At 46.1% G+C, this 20,454-nt stretch overlaps 1 protein-coding gene across 2 annotated transcripts; it reads left to right on the forward strand.

Annotated features, from left to right (window-relative positions):
• The first annotated feature begins 583 nt into the window (after positions 1-583).
• U2af38 (U2 small nuclear riboprotein auxiliary factor 38) lies at positions 584-20,267 on the forward strand. 2 transcript variants are annotated; one of them, XM_089549095.1, is made up of 9 exons: positions 584-696; positions 1,139-1,226; positions 1,387-1,453; positions 1,726-1,805; positions 4,251-4,322; positions 5,495-5,628; positions 13,522-13,560; positions 18,533-18,628; positions 19,906-20,267. In XM_089549095.1, the coding sequence occupies exons 1-9, from the start codon at positions 653-655 to the stop codon at positions 20,045-20,047; spliced, it is 762 nt and encodes a 253-aa protein (XP_089405221.1). In that variant the 5' UTR covers positions 584-652; the 3' UTR covers positions 20,048-20,267. The 2 variants fall into 2 exon arrangements, with proteins under 2 accessions (XP_089405221.1, XP_089405222.1); XM_089549096.1 differs by lacking the exon at positions 13,522-13,560.
• Positions 20,268-20,454: the final 187 nt, after the last annotated feature.

The following is a 20,454-nucleotide window of genomic DNA, read 5'->3' on the forward strand; positions in this document are numbered from 1 at the left end:
ACGAACGACACCATTGACGCTGACGTGTACTCACTCTGTGATGGTCAGTAGAGGCTGCGGACGCGCCCGTTGAAAGCCTCCCGAGCGACAAACGCTAAAACAGGTGTTTACACACAGCTCACTGACGATACTGGCCTACCGCCATTCCTGCGATTCAACGCACTCGCCACTTTCCTAAGGCGAGGAGGCGAGAAAATACCAAGTGAGAGAGAAATCTGATTCAGCCGTTCATACTTTGTACACAGTTTCGAATTTCATGGTCATTCGAGAAAAACTCCAATTCACAAACTATGCCTGCCCCTCAGTGTTTTGCCATCAGTTAGAGCACTATACCTCAGTGCTTTCTAAATGCAATATTTAGCAACACACAATTTTGCGGTCAATTACGCTTTACGTTTAGGTATTTACAGTTATTTCCATACATGAGCGGTCACAAAATTATTAAAATAAATTAAATCAAAAGTTTAGTTATGTACATTCGCATAAAAATTGTTTTCTAAAGTAGGTAGATATTTTTATTTAAATAACTATGTATCACTTATTTATAACAATAAACAACTTGCAGCGTCCTCTATAAATACAGGTCTTTCAGTGAAGTGTAAGGCGGTAGGAGCCGTCCTGGCCCGTCGTCGAAGGAAATCGTGCGGCCAAGATGGCGGAGTATTTGGCGTCGATTTTCGGCACCGAAAAAGATAAGTAAGTGCCTTATTTTTTGCTCTGACGGATATTATTACGAACGGAATCTCTTCTTGTAAGACCACGGAGCACTTTTTGCCTAGTTCAGCTCTGGATTTTTGTTGTTTATTAGCGAACCCGCCTAAACAAACTGGCTACGTTTCAGCCATTACGCTCACAGGCTCAACGTTGTCAAGCTGTAGCGTTCGCAGCGGATCGTTTGGTTTTACGGCAGTACACCATACAGCTGAGCGGCGTCATAATCAGCTGCAATATAACTTAACGATACTTTACTCTACTTTGTTGGTCTGAAGGAGAGAGACGCTAGTCTGGGTTTTTTTTCTCTGCCAATCAAGCGGCGGGGTTCATGGCGGTGTTGGCCTCCCAGCTTGTGCCTAGCGGGAATCGATCTTGGAATTTGCCGTTCTTTTTTGCCAACCTCCTCAACTGTCCGTTCTGGCAGGGTCAACTGCTCCTTCTACTTCAAGATTGGAGCTTGTCGACATGGCGACAGGTGTTCGAGGATTCACAACAAACCTACTTTCAGTCAGGTAAGTTGCAAGTGGTTTGCATGCGTAAATGGCCTGCCATGTTTGTGAGGCGAGCGGGACCGCATTGTTCGTCATTGTTAATTTCTTTTGCCTTTTTCAATTGTAGACAGCCGTGCTGCAGAACATCATTGTTAATTTATTTTGCCTTTTTCAATTGCAGACAGTTCTGCTGCAGAACCTCTACCACAACCCTCAGAACTCGGCCCAGACTGCTGATGGATCGCACTGTAAGTTCTGTCACTCTGTCACGATTATTTCGAGGTGAGCTGCAAATTTCTGAGATATGCTCGGAAATAGCTGAGATTACCGGTAAAAATAAGAAGGAGCGACGGCTGCGGCAAAGGAAACCACTCCCTGAAAGAATACATGATTGCAGGAAATTATCGCATGCGTTTCATAATATTCAGTTCAGAGTACCTAGCCAGTAATACAGAGTTCTGTGCGAATGTATAATTTTTCAAGCAGCGTGTGGTAATGTTATGCCAATATTTTCTTTCAGTGGCCAACATGACGGAAGAGGAAATGCAGGAACATTTTGACAATTTCTTTGAAGATGTGTTTGTTGAGCTTGAGGATAAGGTAGGTGATGTTAGTTTGCTGTACTTGTGCGTTCAAAAGTACTGGAATTTCAGGGATGTCTTAAAGACAACAGCTGTAAAAATGAATCTGAACGAAGAAAAATTGCTTCTTCCTTTTTTGTTGTTGTTGAATCTTCTCTGTCTGCTGGGTACCAAGTTAATTCCAGCCTGTCTCCATGCGCTATTTCTTTGGATGCATTTTGTGAAAGAATGAACGCCATTAGTTGCCCTCTTTATGTGATTAGCTAAAGGAAATAGGTTGTGGTGTGCTCTCCTTCCGCCATGTTGAAACTCGCAAACTTAGAACCACTGGCAGATAGAAGGAAGAAAGCCCGTCTCAACTTCCTTCATTCATTATACTTTTCTCGACTTGGTATCCGACCTGAAAATTACATCGTTAATGATTCTGCACGAGCCTCGCGCCATAAGCATGCCCTTAGCTTGAAACCTATTTTTGCACGCACAAATATCTACAAGTTTTCTTTTTTTCCGAGAACAGTTTCTCAATGGAATGCTCTACCGGAGAACTCTCCGTTGCTTTGTGATAATTCTTGATTTTCACTGCTGGTTTAATAGCTGTACTGTAACTGCGTTTTGAATTGTACTTTTGCGTTGTTTGTTTTGTGGCATTTATATCGTTCGGTACTATCGCACCTGCTTTGCTTTTCCCTCCTGTATGTATTTCCCTCTCCTGCTTGGACATACAGCATGTCCGCAGTATTCAATAAATAAATAAAGTACCTCACAAGCTCACAGCATTTAATGCTTTAAAGGGACCAACCACTGAATTTAAGCACCTAGTTTGATTTTTTGGTGCTACAAAATTCTTGCTGTCTAATGTGCTCAAGTCCTCGACAGTTCTGTTAGAAATGGTTTAGAAAATTTCTTATTTCATTAGCTGCATGGAGATAACGAAATGCGTTGCGCAATGCCTCGCCATGAGCGACGGTTCTGCAACATTTGTGCTGCGGATGTCGGGGATCGCAGTCCAAAAATAGAAATGCGCTCAAATCAAGCGCTTTTTTCCCTGGACGTCTTTGTGACCCGTACAGCAAACCACTGAGCAGTATGTGGGCGTATTGAGGACGGTGAAACTCGAGCGCGCGCAACGAGCGTGTACCGGTGTGTGCTGTGAATGCGGCGGCTATCCTCCAACATGGCGGATTGCGCGCGGCGACCGCTAGATGGCAGTGCATTTCGCATAAGGTCTATAGATGCTGACTCAAAAATAATTGCAGGAATTGGGACATAGGAACGGGAGTTACTCGATAAACAAATTTCAAAATACAAACAAACAAAATCCTGCCCTCAACTCGATTTTCTCGGTGCTTCCCATTCTCATTTCACTTTCCCAATGACAATGAGCCACCGCGGCGGCTCAGTGGTTATGGCTCTCGGCTGCTGACCCGAAAGACATGGGTTTGGTCTCGGCCGCGGCAGTCGAATTTCGATGGAGGCGAAATTCTAGAGGCCCGTGTACTGTGCGCTGTCAGTGCACATTAAGGGGGCTCTGAAACACTATTTGAAGGGATGCTGCCTATACTCCAGATGATTCTTTGTCCCATAGATGCTGACTCAAAAAGAATTGCAGGAATCGGGACATAGGAACGGGAGTTACTCGATAAACAAATTTCAAAATACAAGCAAACAAAATCCTGCCCTCAACTCGATTTTCTCGGTGCTTCCCATTCTCATTTCACTTTCCCAATGACAACATTGGGCCGGACGAATCAAAACAGCCTATCTGAGCACGACGCTGAAGTTTGCATACAATAGTTGCCTGTTCCCTCTAACTCCTCCTTGCCAAGGCTGGCACCATGCTTATAACAACCATGTGAATGCCCAGCTGGCCCGGCGGTGCTTCACCGTCACGTCGACGGTGGAGAAAACATTGATCAATGGCCTTCCCTGACTTATTCGAACCTGAGCGCGAGACACTGCGACAGAGTGACGACCTGCGCAAGATACTTTTTAGCATAATGCATACCGCTACTGCCACCATTTACCGAAGTCGGAAGGATTATGTTGTTGTTGTTATGTCGTCTATGCGTAGACAAGATGTCAAAGTACTCGGGTGTCGTGGCCTCACTGCGTAGTGTCATCATTTTCATATAAGCTTGAGGCCATAAACTGGTTTTCATATGTTGTGCCAAGATTGGAGAAAGTGCTTAATAGCATTGTTTGTGGCAGCTCTATCAAACAAATGATTCGCAATTTTTCTTAAGAACACTTGGAAATATTGTTTAGTAATAAAAGAATATAGAAATAGTTTTTAGGGCACTCTCAACAGAAACAAAATTGCTTCGAATCTTTAGTGCTTGCTTCCAGTACGAATTAGGGCTCTGGTGTGTCACTGATCTCTTTCTATTTTTGCATTAGCTTCACTCCTACTGAGGGCATATTTGTTTAGCATTGAGTGCTGTTGGCTTTCGCTTTCTCGTTACAGTATGGAGAGATTGAGGAGATGAATGTATGTGACAACCTTGGTGACCATCTTGTGGGCAATGTCTATGTCAAGGTGAGCAAGGTCTATCTGTTATGCTTTATTTTGTGACATTTAGCTGAATGCTTTGCAAGATTTTTTCTTGTTTAGATTCTTTCCCTTTGGTGTTTTAAAGGGACAGTGAGGAGAGCACTATTAATATTTTTTTTATAGCAAAATCCGATAGTTCGGCATGTCATGGCTTAGTTGCCACTTGGCCGGCAGCAAAAGATGCATTTATTTCTAAGAAATTTGGATTCGAAGTTGAAAAAGTTTTTCCCGCCGCTCTGATTCAAACTTGGGATTCTCCTATGACGACACAGGACTAAGTGACGTAAAACATGACGTGAACATGACGTAACGCAGACTCCGTGATTTCTGGCAGCCAGCAGTGCGGCCTAGCAGCAGCGAAAAGAAAGCTACCGCCGGCCGCACGTTGAAGGCATCTATCGGCTATTGCGGCCGTCGCTACCGTCGCTTCGCTTACGTTTGCACTGGCGTTTTGCCAGCGTTACGATAGATCTCGGTCTCGAAGTTGTCAACGGAGTTCTCGCAAATAGACACCTTTAGCATACCGTGTACCTTGTTACCGCTAGCGGAATACTGGGAGCCCCCCTAACGCCGGTGAGCAGGCGCTGATTGGTCCCGATGCTTCAGGCGCGCTCGTAGCTGCCGGGCACGTGGCGCCATCTGGCGACGTCAAGGAGATTTGCACATGCATTGGCTGCGCCTCAGTGATTGGTGGATTCTCGGGTCCTAGAGTTGCTAGAACCATTGGTTCTAGCAACACTGCTTTGTCCTATGACGTCATCACGCTTGTACTTGCGAGTTTGGCCTGTGGCGGCGATACCTGTATTTTGGTTCTTGCTCTTTTCTACGTTACAAGATTGGTTTGTTGTCAGTGTGAGTGGCGTTTTTGTAATCAGGAGCTGGTATTCTGCCGATACAAGCCAACTTCAATTTCTCCTCAGTGTCCCTTTAAAGCTTGGGGAAGCCTTCGTTTTTGTGAGTGTGGGGCGGGCGGGGCAGATTCTTTTAATCACCAGTATATAGTGCACTTAGTTCCATTGTCACACAAAATGCTGTCCGTGAAAATTTCTGACAAATGTACTTCTGCAGTACATCATCTGGGCTGATTTGTGGCATACTTCAGTGGTGTGCCAAATTGATGCTTCCCTCCCTCCACCTGCTGTTTTCTTCCTTCAAAGTTTCGCAGAGAAGAAGATGCTGAAAAAGCGGTGGCAGACCTGAACAATCGGTGGTTTGCTGGCCACCCAATTTACTCGGAGCTGTCACCAGTCACTGACTTCCGTGAGGCCTGCTGTCGCCAGTATGAGATGGGGTGAGTGACCTCCAGCCTCTTCTTTGAGCAGTTGGACTTTGACTGTGACCTTACAGGCGAGGCTGCCTTTGCACTGCTTGTTACAGTTGTGGTTTATGTTAGGTCCTCCTCATAAATAGCTACTGTTGAATGGCTCATGCAGTCTTCGATTGTCACACCTTTGCGATCCGTGAAGTGATGACTGCATTGATGCAGTTTCGTTTGTGCTTGATCAGCGAGTCTCCACTTTGCTAGTCTTCTTCGAGGTCACAGTAGTGATTGGGGGTGGTTGTTTGGGTTCGTTGTTGCGCTGTTTATGCCTTGAGATTTCGGGCTTGTTGACTGTACTCCCTCATGCACAGGGGCTTTGTGCCCTGCGTTATTCTGCTTTGGAACTTTCATAGTTACTTCGTGAATTCTGGAAAAAATTGAGATATCCTTGTGGGTTCCAAGTTGTCCTTCTGTCAATTGCTGGGTTGCCTTTGTTACTGAATGTGACGATTTTATTTTTGGCACTTGCAGGGCATAAAAACAGTCCATTCTATAGGGCAGTAAACAAACGGCAAGCAACTGGAGCAGTTGTGTGCGCTTTTTTTGTTTGTAACATATCTACTACAGTGTTTTCGCCTTAGTGTGATAGGCAGTTTGCACAAGCTCAGGAGAGTTGTCCCCTTTCACAGTGCTAAAGTAGCAGTGGGTCTTGTATCGCATAGTCCAAAGGGGGGTCCGTTGTTTCTGGTTGGCTGAAGAACGTATTGCAGGAATGTTAAAAAGAAGTTGTAAACCTGGCTGTTGGCTTAGAGGTTTGTCATCTGGCAACCATTTCTTGTAAGGTTGATTTCTGGTTACTTTCCCTCTTCTAGCTGCTGTGCAGGTAGCGTAATTTACTGGATACATCTAGTTATAGGACTTGGATTATCAATGAATCATTAAATGATTGCTTTGTTAATATCAAGTGAATACACTTCTGGATACCTAGGAAATAGGTCCTCCTTTTCTGAGCTTCATGCAGCTATGTGCTACGTGGAAGCTGTGAGTAATGTAGAAAATGAATGTGATGTTACAAAAACATATGAAATGCAACAAGTGGTATCCCACCAGCTCTTGTCATAATGCAGTGTAGTCTCATTGCAACAGTTCTTGACAGCATCGCTGCCACCACGGTGGCTCAGGGGGTGTGGCGCTCGGCTGCTGACCCAAAATATGCGGGTTCGATCCAGGCTGCGGCGGTTGAATTTCGATGGAGGCAAAATTCTAGAGGCCCGTGTACTGTGCGATGTCAGTGCACGTTAAGGAATCCCAGGTGGTCGAAATTTCCCGAGTCATTCACTGCGGCGTCCGTCATAGCCTGAGTCGCTTTGGGACATTAAACACCCACAAACTGCAAACTTCATAGCATCAAAGATTTCAGTTTGCTGTAAAAGAAGTCTGAAAAATTTGAGTACAGTAAAACATTGTTACGTTCCCGGTTTATATGCTCAAAATTGGGCAAGAAAAAAAAGTCCCATCGCTATTTTTTTGTTTGGTTCGGTAGTATGGTATGAGTGAGCCAAGCCTGAGTGCACGTGACGTAAACAACTGAAAGGCATCAGTGATGGCTTCCCTGCTAGGCATGTGTGCTTAGGGGAGAAGCATCTGAAAATAAACTGCGCTAACATACTAGTGGGTTGCGCGGGACGTGCCATGAAGAGGAGAAACGCAGCTTTTTGCCAGTGCCTGCAGGCAACGGGGCGAGGCATCTGAGCACTGCAACAGTGCGCTTGCAGGCAGGCTAAGTCTCGGCCACTGCGGCGGCTTCCACGCAGAGCATTATTGCAAGAGAGAGAAGCATCCGAAAACAACACGGTAGAGCTTCCGGCTACTTCCGCCATTGTGATTGGCGGATCGAATGTGTTGCTAAGTTTCTTCCACACTAAGGACTGCGAAAATGCGGTCTGAATCCTGCGGGCAGTAGAAAAGGAGCTGCTCAGATCTCTTCACTAGGAATGTCAAGCAACATTTTTATGGAGTGGAAGTGTCAGTTCATCTCTTCACTAGGAATGTCAAGCAACATTTTTATGGAGTGGAAGTGTCAGTTCAAAGGTATGCCTTATTCATCAGTGACATTTTTCAAAATTAGGTGATTTGGTTTATACGTTTTCCCAGATAATACTTTTTTCTGCCATTTATAAAAACTTTTTTTTTTTTAATTGTTGCAACAGATTTTGATTCACGGCTACAGATGAGTCTCTTGTAACAAAAGTGTTCTACAAGCCATGCATAGCTACGGACAAGAACGGGTTTATTCATTCTTGAAGGGACACTGAGGAGAAATTGAAGTTGACTTGCATCGACAGAATACCAGCTCCTGATTACAAAAACGCCATGCATACTGGCAACAAAGCTCTTGTAGCGTAGAAAAGAGCAAAAACCAAAATACAGGTATCGCCGCCACAGGCCAAACTCGCAAGTACAAGCGTTATGACGTCATAGGACAAAACAGTGTTGCTAGAACGAATGGTTCTAGCAACACCAGGAACCGAGAAACCATGCATCACTGAGGCGCAGCCAATGCATGCGCAAATCTCCTTGATGTCGCCAGATGGCGCCACGTGCCCGGCTGCTACGCGCGCTCCTGAAGCATCGGGACAAATCAGCGCCTGTTTTCAGGCGGTAGGCGGGCTCCCGGTATTTCGCTAGCGGTAACAAGGTACACGGTATGCTAAAGGTGTTTATTTGCGAGAACTTCGTTGACGACTTCGAGAACGAGATCCATCGTAACGCTGGCAAAACGCCAGTGCAAACGTAATCGAAGCGACTGTAGCGACGGCCGCAATAGCCGATAGATGCCTTCAACGTGCGGCCGGCGGTAGCTTTCTTTTCGGCTGCTGCTAGGCCGCACTGCTGGCAGCCAGAAATCACGGAGTCTGCGTTACGTCATGTGCACGTCATGTTTCACGTCTCTTAGTCCTCTGTCGTCATAGACGAATCCCAAGTTTGAATCAGAGCGGCGGGAAAAACTTTTTCAACTTCGAATCCAAATTTCTTAGAAATAAATGCATCTTTCGCTGCCGGCCAAGTGGCAACAAAGCCATGACATGCCGAACTATCGGATTTTACTATAAAAAAAATATTAATAGTGCTCTCCTCAGTGTCCCTTTAACTCTCCTCTATCTGCACGTGGCAGCGGTGGTGGCTTGGCTCGAGCCAGTAGCAGGCCCGTGCAATTTCCTTTTCATCCTTCTCTCAGTCACAACAACAACCTGGGGTTCTTTAAAGGGACACTGAGGAGAAATTGAAGTTGGCTTGTATCGACAGAATACCTCCTCCTGATTACAAAAACACCACTCATACTGACAACAAAGCTCTTGTAACGTAGAAAAGAGCAAGAATCAAAATACAGGTATCGCCGCCACAGGCCAAACTCGCAAGTACAAGCTTCATGACGTCATAGGACAAAACAGTGTTGCTAGAACCAATAGTTCTACCAACACTAGGACGCGATAAGCCACGAATCACTGAGGCGCAGCAAATGCATGCGCAAATCTCCTTGACCTCGCCAGATGGCGCCACGTACCCGACAGCTACGCGCTCCTGCAGCGCCGGGACCAATCAGTGCCTGATCACAGTGGTATGCGTGCTCCCTGTATTCTGCTAACGGTAACAAGGTACACGGTTTGCTAAAGGTATAGCCTCTATACTAAAGGTGTCTATTTGCGAGAACTTCGTTGACGACTTCGAGAACGGGATCCATTGTAACGCTGGCAAAACGCCGGTGCAAACGTAAACGAAGCGATGGCCGCAATAGCCGATAGATGCCTTCAACGTGCGGCCGGCGGTAGCTTTCTTTTCGGCTGCTGCTGGGCCGCACTGCTGGCAGCCAGAAATCACGGAGTCTGCGTTACGTCATGTGCACGTCATGTTTCACGTCACTTAGTCCTGTGTCGTCATAGGAGAATCCCAAGTTTGAATCAGAGCGGCGGGAAAAACGTTTTCAACTTCGAATCCAAAGTTCTTAGAAATAAATGCATCTTTCGCTGCCGGCCAAGTGGCAACAAAGCCATGAAATGCCGAACTATCGGATTTTGCTATAAAAAAAATATTAATAGAGCTCTCCTCAGTGTCCCTTTAACCCCTCTGAAAGGCGCTTTTGATTTAGAGTGGATCTGAGCCAAGCTAAAGTCAGGCTTGCAGAAGATTCACTGTTATTTGAGAAGTGCACCTCCACGTGGGTAGAGCGCGCTCACCACCTATAAGTACACGGTTACACACCTCTATGGTGTGAAAGTTAAACTTCATTCTCACAGAGGCGCGCATGCTTTCTGTGGACCACATATGGAATAAACAACTTGTGCTACTGTTGCTGTGAGTAAGTCGGGTTCTACCTGCGCTCAGACCTGTTTACACTATTTCTGGGTCCAAAGGTGGCTCTGGCCTACCTGCAGGCATGCACTGTATATGCATATTTCTCTGCATGAAATTGCCTTGAATCCAAACTTTTGAATGACTTTGAGCTGAGCCCCACAGTCCTACCAGGATGCATAGACTTGCATGTGCAAAAAGCCTAGTGTAACCTCTGGTGCAAATCGGTTCCGCTATTATTTCAAGCTGCACACCTTTATAGCCACTTACCTGACAGATTCGCACTGGCGGTCGTAAACTTCAGCATCATAATCGACTTCTAGAACGTGTATTGCACCCAGATCTGAAGCCACGGAGCCACTGACAGCAGTTCGCCATTTACCGGTTTGCTTTGCCGCTCACCCGTCCTTGATCTCTGTTAGCTGCCAATGGTCGGCCTTGCGATTGCGTCGACGCTTTCGTTACCGTGGCTCCGAGACGCCCTAACCTGTGTGTGCACCACAATGTCGGCATCTCATGGCAGCAATGTAGTGCATCACCATGCAGTCAGAGAAATGTTGGTGGTTGTACAGAAAGTCAGTAGATGAAAGGTGAGCGAGCACGGGTTCGGTTCGTGAACAATATACTGAAGAGCACGCTGCAAACGTGCTTCCTTGACATGCTGTGACTACGGGGCAAGAAGGAGCATCTATGTAAGGTTAAAATCAGCTTTTTTTTTCTTCCTCTGCCTGTGAGGGCTACGAATTGGAGATTGGTCGACATAATGAGAGCCTACTAAAATGCAAGAGTACCGTAAAAACCCGCATATAATACGAACCCGAATATAATACGAGGCTAAGTTTTAGAGACGCGAAATGGGAAAAAAAAGTTTCACCCGCGTATAATACGAGTGTTAAAAGCGTGGTTATACTCCGACGTAGCGCGCGTGCGCGCACGGCACGGCGACGTCACGGCGAAACGGGACCCTCTATACTCCAGCGGCGCCCGATCGCCAGCGTGTTCGGCAGCTTCCGGCGCGGTCTGACGGCGCCCGGCGCGGAATGCAGCCAGCTGCATTTCGCGCGGGCCGCGTCGAGAGCGCGCCTCCCACGCCACTCCTCCCCTCTAGTAGACCCCCTTCGCCACTCGCCTCCTCTCCCAGCCGGTTTTCGAACGAAGAACGTTCTGCGCATGCGCTGCCTCGCGTCGGAGCGGCTGGACTGTGGAGCTCCCGAACTGCGCCTGGCGTAGCGTCGCCGATCTGACATATCCGACCACAACCGGCTCTCGCCCGCGCGCCGAGAACGTAGGAGCACGTGCATTGTCAACAGGCGCACGGCACACCGCGACCCCCCTGCGCACCCAACGGATCAACAAAGAAACGACGTCGTTTGTAGAGAGTAACGAAGCCAAGCCATAGCCACGCCGCAAAAACGAAACCAAAACTTCGGGCAACTTCCAGAAATTTTTGTTCGGATCCGCAAATAGTACAAGGCGGAAATTTAGGACGCTAATTATTGGAAAAAAACCTCGTATTATACGCGGGTTTTTACGGTATACAGTAATAAATGGCAGCTGTCATTGTTGCTGGTGCCGCCGCTCTGTCACCTGTAGTCGGATTCAAGTCAAGAATGCAGTGGCGAATGCCCGTCAATGGAGAGGCCCTTCAGCCAGTGCTGCTGACCGTTTCCTTTGAGGGGATTCGCCATTGCATTCTTGACTTGCTTCCGAGTATAGATACACTGAAGTACACGTGAAATTTACCACTGTTTGCCGCAGAAAAGTCTGCTGCAACGAAGAGTGAAGCAGACAGATTTTCGATTGGACCAGATCCGCAGTAAACGAAGCTAACTCAATGGCAGATTGGTGTGTTATATCCGAATATCTCTCGAAACCACGTACGTTGTAATGAGATTACACTGTAGTAATAGCCGTTGTTTTAACAGTAATGCTTTGCATCTGCTTTGTAGTTCTGGGTTTATATATGCGGTTCGACTATTGTCACTTTATTCTGTGGCCTGCAATTAGCATTAGTCCTGTGCCTGCCTAGCTTAACCTTGAAGCCTTGTAACTAAGGCTGTACTCCGATGCCCTTTTTTTGTTGTTAGCACCCATTAGCAGGGTACTAGTCCACCAGATTGTCACATAATTATGTGCGCAAAAGAAAGTATGGAAGTGTTTGCAAAATACCTGACCAGGGTATGTATAAACACACTATCAGCAAATTAACACATTTAGGGGGTGAGCTTTGCTGCACTTATTGCAAATTCATGACCATTGGATGCATTACATTGTTAATGTGTGCTGCTTTGCATAGAGCTCGTTGTGATGGTCATGTTGGCAAGCTTTCATGCGATTACACTTCCTAGTCTTCCTAGGAGGTCTTCCTAGTTGCAGCTTTGCAGTGGTCCTGTTATGCAATTTTGAATGGGCTTAGAAATTCTTACTGCAGTGTTGTGCTTTGTCAGCTGATTTCCATTTGAGGCCTTGACTGGTGCTATAATCTCCAGATCAGTGTAGGGATTGTTTGACTGGTGCAGGTGTTGGAGTTTTGGTCAAAATGGTGATCTGTGTTGGAAGGGTCGTAGTGCCCACTGCACATAAATATGAACATTTCATTTTCGTCTGGCATTGTGCAAACTTTTCTTCAAGTTTAATACTTTTATCAACTAAATGCGTGAAAGGCATGCTTTATTATGTTTAGGGTCCAGTGTGATGGGCGAGGCAGCATACTGGGCTAACAGATGAGATTTATCTTCATGTGGGTAATGCATGAAGCTGTATCCATGGTATCTTTGCTTTTCTCATGCTTTGTGCTTTAGTGTCGGTCCACCAGCAGGATCATTAGGTTGCCATGTGCGAGACTAGTTCAGGTTAAGCTTGTCGTAGCGGAATGTTGCCCTTACTGTCGAAGCTACAAGTTTGGGACAAGCAGGGCGTTAGTTCCCCTTGGCATTTCCATGCTTCTCTTTTGGGAGGGTGACATGCGCCTGCAAACTATTGCCTTCCGCAATATGACCTCAGCTCCTTTCTTCATTGCTTTAGGCATGTATCTTAGCAGTTAATCATGACTAAATAGGGAGAGGCTGGTTCAGGTTAAACTTGTCGTGGCGGAATGTTGCCCTTACTGTCGAAGCTACAAGTTTGGGACAAGCAGGGCGTTCGTTTCTCTTTGCATTTCCATGCTTCTCTTTTGGGAGGGTGACATGCACCTGTAAACTATTGCCTTGTGCAATATGACCTCATATCCTTTGTTCATTGCGTTAGGCATGTATCTGAGCAGTTAATCATGACTAAATAGGGAGTGCAGGCTGTCATCATTGACAGCCACTGTCCGTTAGCTTTAGCTCTAGGTGGCCACTTGTCTCATCAGCTGTCATGCATGCTCAAGACAGTATGTTTGAGTTCCTTGCCATCCTTGTGTAGGCAGTGCAGTGTTCTCGTTTGGATCAAATTGTGTCTGAAGTGCTGTGCAGTGAACTGTTATTAATGGATTAAGAGACATTGGCAGCTATAAGAAATGAAGGCAGCTATGGATAGCCTGCTGCCTGATTGGAAAGCTCTGAGGAGTAACCCTGTGCTCTGTCTTTTTAGCTTGAAAGCAAAGACTTGGCGTTCCACGACAGCTACTGAGTAAGTGGCTCTTCCTTGGGTGGGTTTGGCAGACAGGCTGTGCGGAAACGGCGGCATTGTTTGAATCCACATTTGCAAAATGCACTGAAGGTCCTCGTCTTTGTGCACTTTCATACCCTGGTTTTGTGACAGGTTGTCTCAGAAACTCCTTGCGGTTGCTAAGAAAAGCTGGCTTTGTTGTTAAAAAAACGATGCTGCTTTGTCGCACCTTTTTTTTTCCCGCAGCATTTTATTGCAGCTTCCTCTTCGGTGCAGGCACTGGGATCCCTGTAGCCACTGAAGTTCAGGAATCACCGAGTTCATTTTTTTTTTTTTTTCAGCTTTGAACTGCTTCTTGCAGCCTTAATTCCTTCATTTTTTTTTCTTGCTGTACTGTAGCGTGGGCGCCAGTCTGTGTGCTAAAACCAGGGATATGCTCTAGCTTTGCGACACCACACTTCGTCTGACGTCGTGTTCTCCATTTTCAGCCTCCTCTCATGGTCACCTAAGGCATTTTTGTTTTAGCTCGACAGCGCTTCAGACTCTCCACTGATGTCTTCTTTCTCCTCATATTCAGCATTGTCTTTTCAGCTCCAGCTGGAGTATGGAGGTTGTTGGTTTTGCTTTTCAGCACCCCCTGAAACTTCCTTTACAGCGGCGTGGGTGTTCCTTTTGTCCTCTTATTACAAAGTGCCCTGGCATGGGTGCTGGCGGTAAGCGAGTATCGCTTGCTGGTTATAAATTCACTGTCTTGATCGTCCCAATCATTGTATATTGCTTGTGTTCCTGGATAGTATGGCATTACAAGACGTAATGCTAAAGCACGTCAGTAACCGTGAATGGGAAGTTACTGTTACAGTCAGACCCGCTTATAACGAACAGCATGCTTAATCGGAATTGGTTTGATATATCTAGTAGTTAGGCATAACCTAACAAATTTCAGCACCAAGTTTGTACTAAGTTCGTTGTACATGAGATTATGAACAGCCAAGTGAATGCCGGCTGGTGGATGCGACGGCCCTCAGCGTTCAGTTGTTGCTCGTGCATTCTTACTCGTGGGCAGCTTGTTCTTTAAATTTTTGCTTAGTGTGCTTCTGGCAGTATTGAAGTGCACTGCAACATGTAGTTCCTTATCGTTGCATCGTGCGCAATGACTAAGCTCCGCTTTGTCAGAAGCAGGCAGGGCTTGCCACTGCTTAGTCGTCATTTTGATCGGGACACGCTGCTGTACTAGCAGGATGAACTTTAGTAGCAGGTACAATCGGTAGCACCGTAGGAATGAGTAGAACCTTGGAAGCAAGAACGCAGTGGAAGCGCACAAGGCAAAAAAAGAGAAAGGAGGGTGGGGGTTGGGGCTGGTGTGATCTTTGCCTTCTCTGTCTCCTGACACTAGTTCGGGCACTCCCAATAGGCGCGGACCTGCTTGCGCATAGTTGGTCACGTGGGGGGTAGCTGCCAAATGGGAGTGCAAAGCAAGGTGGGGTGAAGAAGCAGGTGAATGCCCAAAGTTCTAAGGGGGCTGCTTTTGCTCCCGCTCCCTCATCTGGTCCCGCGCAGCGGTGCGACCAGGCACGGCTGCCAGGAGCCGGCACACGTGGGAATTGATGGATTGCACGTGCTCATAGTTGGATATATCCAGTGTGCAGTTCGGTGTGGAAAGTATGTTTCACATGAACGTTGAATAAACAGCTTTGGATGCTCGATATAAAGCATGATTCGCTCTGCCTGGGTTCGTTATAATCAGGTTTGACTGTATAATGCACTGCTTACAGTGTTTGCAGAACAAGTGCCATCTGGATTCATTAATTTATTTAGAGTGCACTGTTATTGCCTCACAAAGACGGTTACTGGAGAGAGAAAAGTTTGCACATGAAATAAAATTAGTGACGTTATAATAAACCCATTACAAAAAAACAAAACTTGCTGCTATTACCACCATGGTTCTCGCTTGTGTACAGATGATTCAGGCTGCTTTGTGCTACTATTTCTTGAAAGAACACCTCGCTTGCTTTGCTTTTTGTTTTTTTCCCGCATGCAGAAGTGTGCGAGTTTTGTGGGGGAGCCTCTTGTGTTCTGAATTAGGTTTGGCTATTGCACAGACTGCAGCATTACAGGAACGAACCTTGCATTTTCACAATGTGCGTATTGCTTCACAATGTGCAGGAATGCAGGAGCTTGACATGAACTTTAGGCTCAAAAGTAGAGACCTATGATCAGTAACATGTACACCGGGTTGCAGTTAATACCATGCCATGATAAACTGTACGAAGGTGTGTGATAACTTGTAGAAGGATGTAATGTTTCTTATGATTGCATGCTGTCATGTGTACACTGGTTGCACTTGCAATACTATAACTGCCCGGGTTGCATTGATTATTTTCAGGCCCATTTTACACATTCTTTATGCACAGTTGCACGTTATAAATGCTTTTCTAAGCAACTGCAAGGGTGTTTCTGTTACATGGTCAGTACCAGAATTTGAGAACTTTCATCACACTCCTTTCCTTTTTTTTTCCAAAATTTGAATTTGATGCTTTTTATGAGCAGCTAATCGGCCATGGCAGAAACATTTGGGTATGAAAAATGTATTTAGCTAGATGCAGTGTACTATTTACCCTGTTGTTCATTATAACAAAATATGAGCACCACACAAGTGTTTGCCCTTGATACTAAATGCTTGTTTGTTAATGGCGTGGAGGCTATGTTTGCAGGGGAGTTCAGTTAAAGGTGCACTGAAGAGGAATCTGAACTCGTCTTTTTGCCGTGGAAACTCGATCTACACGTTCCTAGCATTCTTAGAAACTGCGACTTATTGCCCTGTGTGGCCGATTTCCCTAATTAAATTGAATTAACGTCCGGCTCCCGCCTTTTTTTTTTAAATTCTGCCTCGTACGGTGGGCGGAGTCGACCAACGCGTGGAGTGCCTTTCAGCCAGCTCCGTGGAGGCTTTGCTTTCGCTTCATTTTGTTTTTTAGGTTTCCTGGAATAAATATTTTCATTTGCAGATAATATAACCGCAAAATAAGCCCGCAGAAATAAAAATACGCGCGGACTATTTGCTTCTACGGACTACTACGTATTACTCCGCCGATGGCAGAGCGGCAAGCCGCCACGGGACTGGGTGAAAGGTACTCCTCGCGTTGGTCGACTCCGCCCACCGTACGAGGCAGAATTAAAAAAAAAAAGGCGGGAGCCGGGCGTTCATTCGATTTAATTAGGGAAATCGGCCACATAGGGCAATAAATCGCAGTTTCTAAGAATGCTCGGAACGTGTAGATTGAGTTCCCAAGGCAAAAAGATGAGTTCAGATTCCTCTTCAGTGCACCTTTAAGTGAATGGTGTCACTATTATATGTTGTGGCTTTCTAATAGCTCTGTAACTGCTGATACAAATATCAGGCATTTTTTTTCTTCTTTGTGGCAGTTCCATCGTGCAAGGAAGAAATAGCACACAATGAAAACAGAAAAAATTTTTTAGTTTTGAAATTGAGCTCGAGGCTGACATACAAATCATGCAGCTTTTTCCTTTTTCTTTTTCTCTAGCGAATATCTCAGCCACTTTGTGGTGTAAAAGTTCAGTCAATCAACTCCTGCTCCAGATAAGTGCATACTATAGGGACATCGAGGATTAAAGGTGCACTAAAGAGGATTATGAGCTCGTCTTTTTACTGTGGGAACTCTGTATGCACGCTCCGAGCATTCTTAGAAACCTCGAATTATTGTCCTGTGTGGCTGATTTCTCTATTAATTCGAATTACATATTCCCTCCCCCCCTCCCCTTTTCTTTTTGAACTCTCCTTAGAAAAGGAGTCGGCCATCGCGTGGAGTGCCTTTCAGCCAGCCGCGTGACGGCCTACCGCTCTGCCATAGGCGCGAAGTGATACGTAGCACTCGGTGATAGCAAAGAGTTCACGTGTATTTTTATTTCCGCGGGCCTAATTTGCAGCCATGTAGTCTGTGACTGAAACAATTTCTTCACGGAAACCTAGAAAAAAAATAAAAGCGAAAGCAAAGCGTCTACGCGACTGGGTGAAAAGAACTCCACGCGTTGGCTGGGTCCTCTTTTCGGAGGTGAGTTTTTAAAAATAAAGTCGGGAAAAAAGGGAAATCGGCCGCATAGGACAAAAATCCGACGTTTCTAAGAATGCTCTGAGAGCGTAGATCGAGTTCCCGCAGTAGAACGACGATTTCAGATTCCTCTTTAGTGCAAGTTTAATTGGTCTGTATCGATAGATTACCGCATGTCAAAGACAAAGAGCCACTTTCACTGAAAAGGGAGACTTTATAAGCTGTAAAAGACCGAAAAGTGGAATAAAAGTGTCGACAAAGTGTATCTGGTGCAGATCCCAGAGACACACCCATTTGCTTTAAGACAGTGATCATGGACTCCTTTTCAGTTGAGATATCGAGAGTTTCAATCGAGTTGCAGGAATATTTTTAAATCCCATTTTTTGGCAATAAAGTGTCTTTTGATGCCAGGCAAACCCAACATGCTCAGGAAAACCCATAAAATATAAACCGATATTTGCGAAGAACAAAAATTGCAGTTACCCTTGGTCTCCCTTTAACGTTTATATGATTTCATCCCCTTTTCACATCATGGTCAGGTTTTCAAAATGTGTGTAGATTGAAAGCCAATTCTCAACCATTGTGTATGTTGTTTTGGAAATACGGTTTTGATTTGTTGTGCACACCACTCATCCTGCTGCTGTAAACATCTCGTGACACTTCCTCAATTTGTTGGGGCGAATATCTATGCAGGAGTACACACACTATCTCCCCGTCTGGGGCAGAGCCAAGCACATTGAGTTGGATACTGTCGTGCGCGATGGGAGATTTTTGTGCGGGCGCGTTTAGACTCGCTGCACCAAAGTGTAGGCCTGCCGTGACGGCGTAGTGTGCAGGGCCTTTGTCGTCGAGAGTGGTGCTCACACCTTTGTGGACAGAGGAGGGGTGTTGTCATCAGGGGCTGCCCTCTTTCCTGTTGTATCTAGGGAGTGCACTCGCAGTGGCTTTTGCAACTTCATGCACCTCAAGCCTATCTCAAGGGAGCTGCGCCGGGAACTGTATGGCCGCAAGCGCCGCAGGAGGTGAGCCGCTTTTTTTTTTCTCCCCCCCACTTGGAACCATGTTATCGTTCTTTCAAAATCTAGATGGTTGAAATTTCCAGAGCCCTTCACTACGGAGTCCCTCATAGCCCGAGTCGCTTTGGGACGTTAAACCCTAAAAACCAAACCGAACGCTAGGGGTATTGCAAAAAAAAAAAGAAAAGCAGCGAAAAAGCTTGACAAAGATCAGCACTCCATACACAGATGTAATGCGATTTGCAACAGTTTGGATAAAAGAAAGAGGGTGTGAATAAGCACAAGAGGAGATTACAGGACACCGGATCAAAGGAGCATTTCATCGAGCACAAAACCCTCTTGAAGACTTTTTAGTCTCTTCTGGGAAAAATTTATAGCAGCTGTCTACCCTTTTCCATACACTACATTACATTGTGTCTCTCTACCTTCGATTCATGTCTGCTTTCTCTTGGGTCGTGTATGTGGTCAAACTATGTGCGAGGGATCTCATTTCATGAGAAACCGTACACATACAGTTGCACTCAATATGATTTGCAGCGCGCTGGCAGGGACTGCATTCTGCTGTGTGCTTGATAGGAAATCAATGTGCCGTGATGGAGAACACCATACATGCAGGCATGCTGTGGGGTAGCTGTATGGCTGACTTTTCAGCAGCACCTGTTTCTCACTGGTTCGCAAAGTGAGCTCCTTCCCCCCCCCCCCCCCCCCCCCCCCCAGGCATGTTGCAAGTCATACTGAGCACATGGTACCTGCTGCCCAGTGCTCATTGTCTGTGGCAGAGTTTTCTTAAAATGAATACCTAGGGCAGCATTCTGTAGTTTTTGAGATGGTAGGGTAATTTAATGAGACTGGAGGAGATTTGCTGTAAAGCTATATGTGCCTATTCTTGGGGCCAGCAGTGTTGTGCTAGTGAAGGTTCCAAGTGTTGGAGCTGGACGAATGGCTTGATGCTCCACTTGGTGCTATGCTGATGAGAGACTTGGCCAGATTGTATCGAACACAACTATTACACATTTATTAGTTTCTGGTTTGGTTTGGTTTATTGAGGTTTAACGTCCCAAAGTGACCTAGGATGTGAGGGACGCCGAAGGGCTGCGGAAATTTCAACCACCTGGGGTTCTTTAACGTGCACTGACATTGCACAGTATACGGGCCTCTAGAATTTCACCTCTGTCGAAAATCTAGAGGCCCATGTACTGTGCGATGCGCTGATGACGTAGACTGGGAGAGGTCTGTTGCTTTACAAGTTCATTCGCATAATGTGTGCTGTGTTGCTGTCCTAGGTCCCGATCTGGATCACGAAGTCCCAAAGGTCCCCGACGCCGCAGCCGCAGCCGTGAGCGCAGGCGTCGCAGTCGCAGCCGAGAGCGCAGGTCCCGCTCCCGAGAGAAGAAGGACCGAGAGGAGCGTGCTGGTCGCTTCTGAGCCACTTTCATTCCGTAGACAGACAGCTCTCAGCCCTTTCCCTTCTCCTGCCTTCATGCACTGCCTACTACATATGCCTGCCTGCCTTTTTTTTTCTCCCCCTGCAGCCTGGTAAGCATAGTGTATTCAACTCCTCCCCTTTCCCCCCGCCTGGTATAGGGAGCTGGAATAAAACATGCTGTCAGGGTGCACCTGAGACGCCCTCAGTGCACTCCCTCTACATGACTCGTCTCCTTTATTTGAACATTGTCATCGCATACAAAGAGGCCTGTATGTAAAGCTTTCTCTTTGGTAGGCACTTGTAGCAATGCAAGTAGAGCTAGTGTGTCTTTTTTTAAGAGGTGAAAATTAGCATAGTGCTTCAGCATTGTGCACATGCAGAACTGCTGTACATTGAAATAAAGGGT

The sequence above is a fragment of the Amblyomma mixtum genome, chromosome 6 (genome assembly GCF_055824585.1).
Source record: "Amblyomma mixtum isolate Tamu chromosome 6, ASM5582458v1, whole genome shotgun sequence".
Taxonomy (NCBI): Eukaryota; Metazoa; Arthropoda; class Arachnida; order Ixodida; family Ixodidae; genus Amblyomma; species Amblyomma mixtum.

Bases quoted from the DNA above. Each gene is read 5' to 3' on its own strand.
- U2af38 (XM_089549095.1), top strand. From the start codon at position 653: ATGGCGGAGTATTTGGCGTCGATTTTCGGCACCGAAAAAGATAA. The intron at 697-1,138 runs GTAAGTGCCTTA...CCGTTCTGGCAG, and splicing joins TTCGGCACCGAAAAAGATAA to GGTCAACTGCTCCTTCTACT. The intron at 1,806-4,250 runs GTAGGTGATGTT...TTCTCGTTACAG, and splicing joins TTGTTGAGCTTGAGGATAAG to TATGGAGAGATTGAGGAGAT.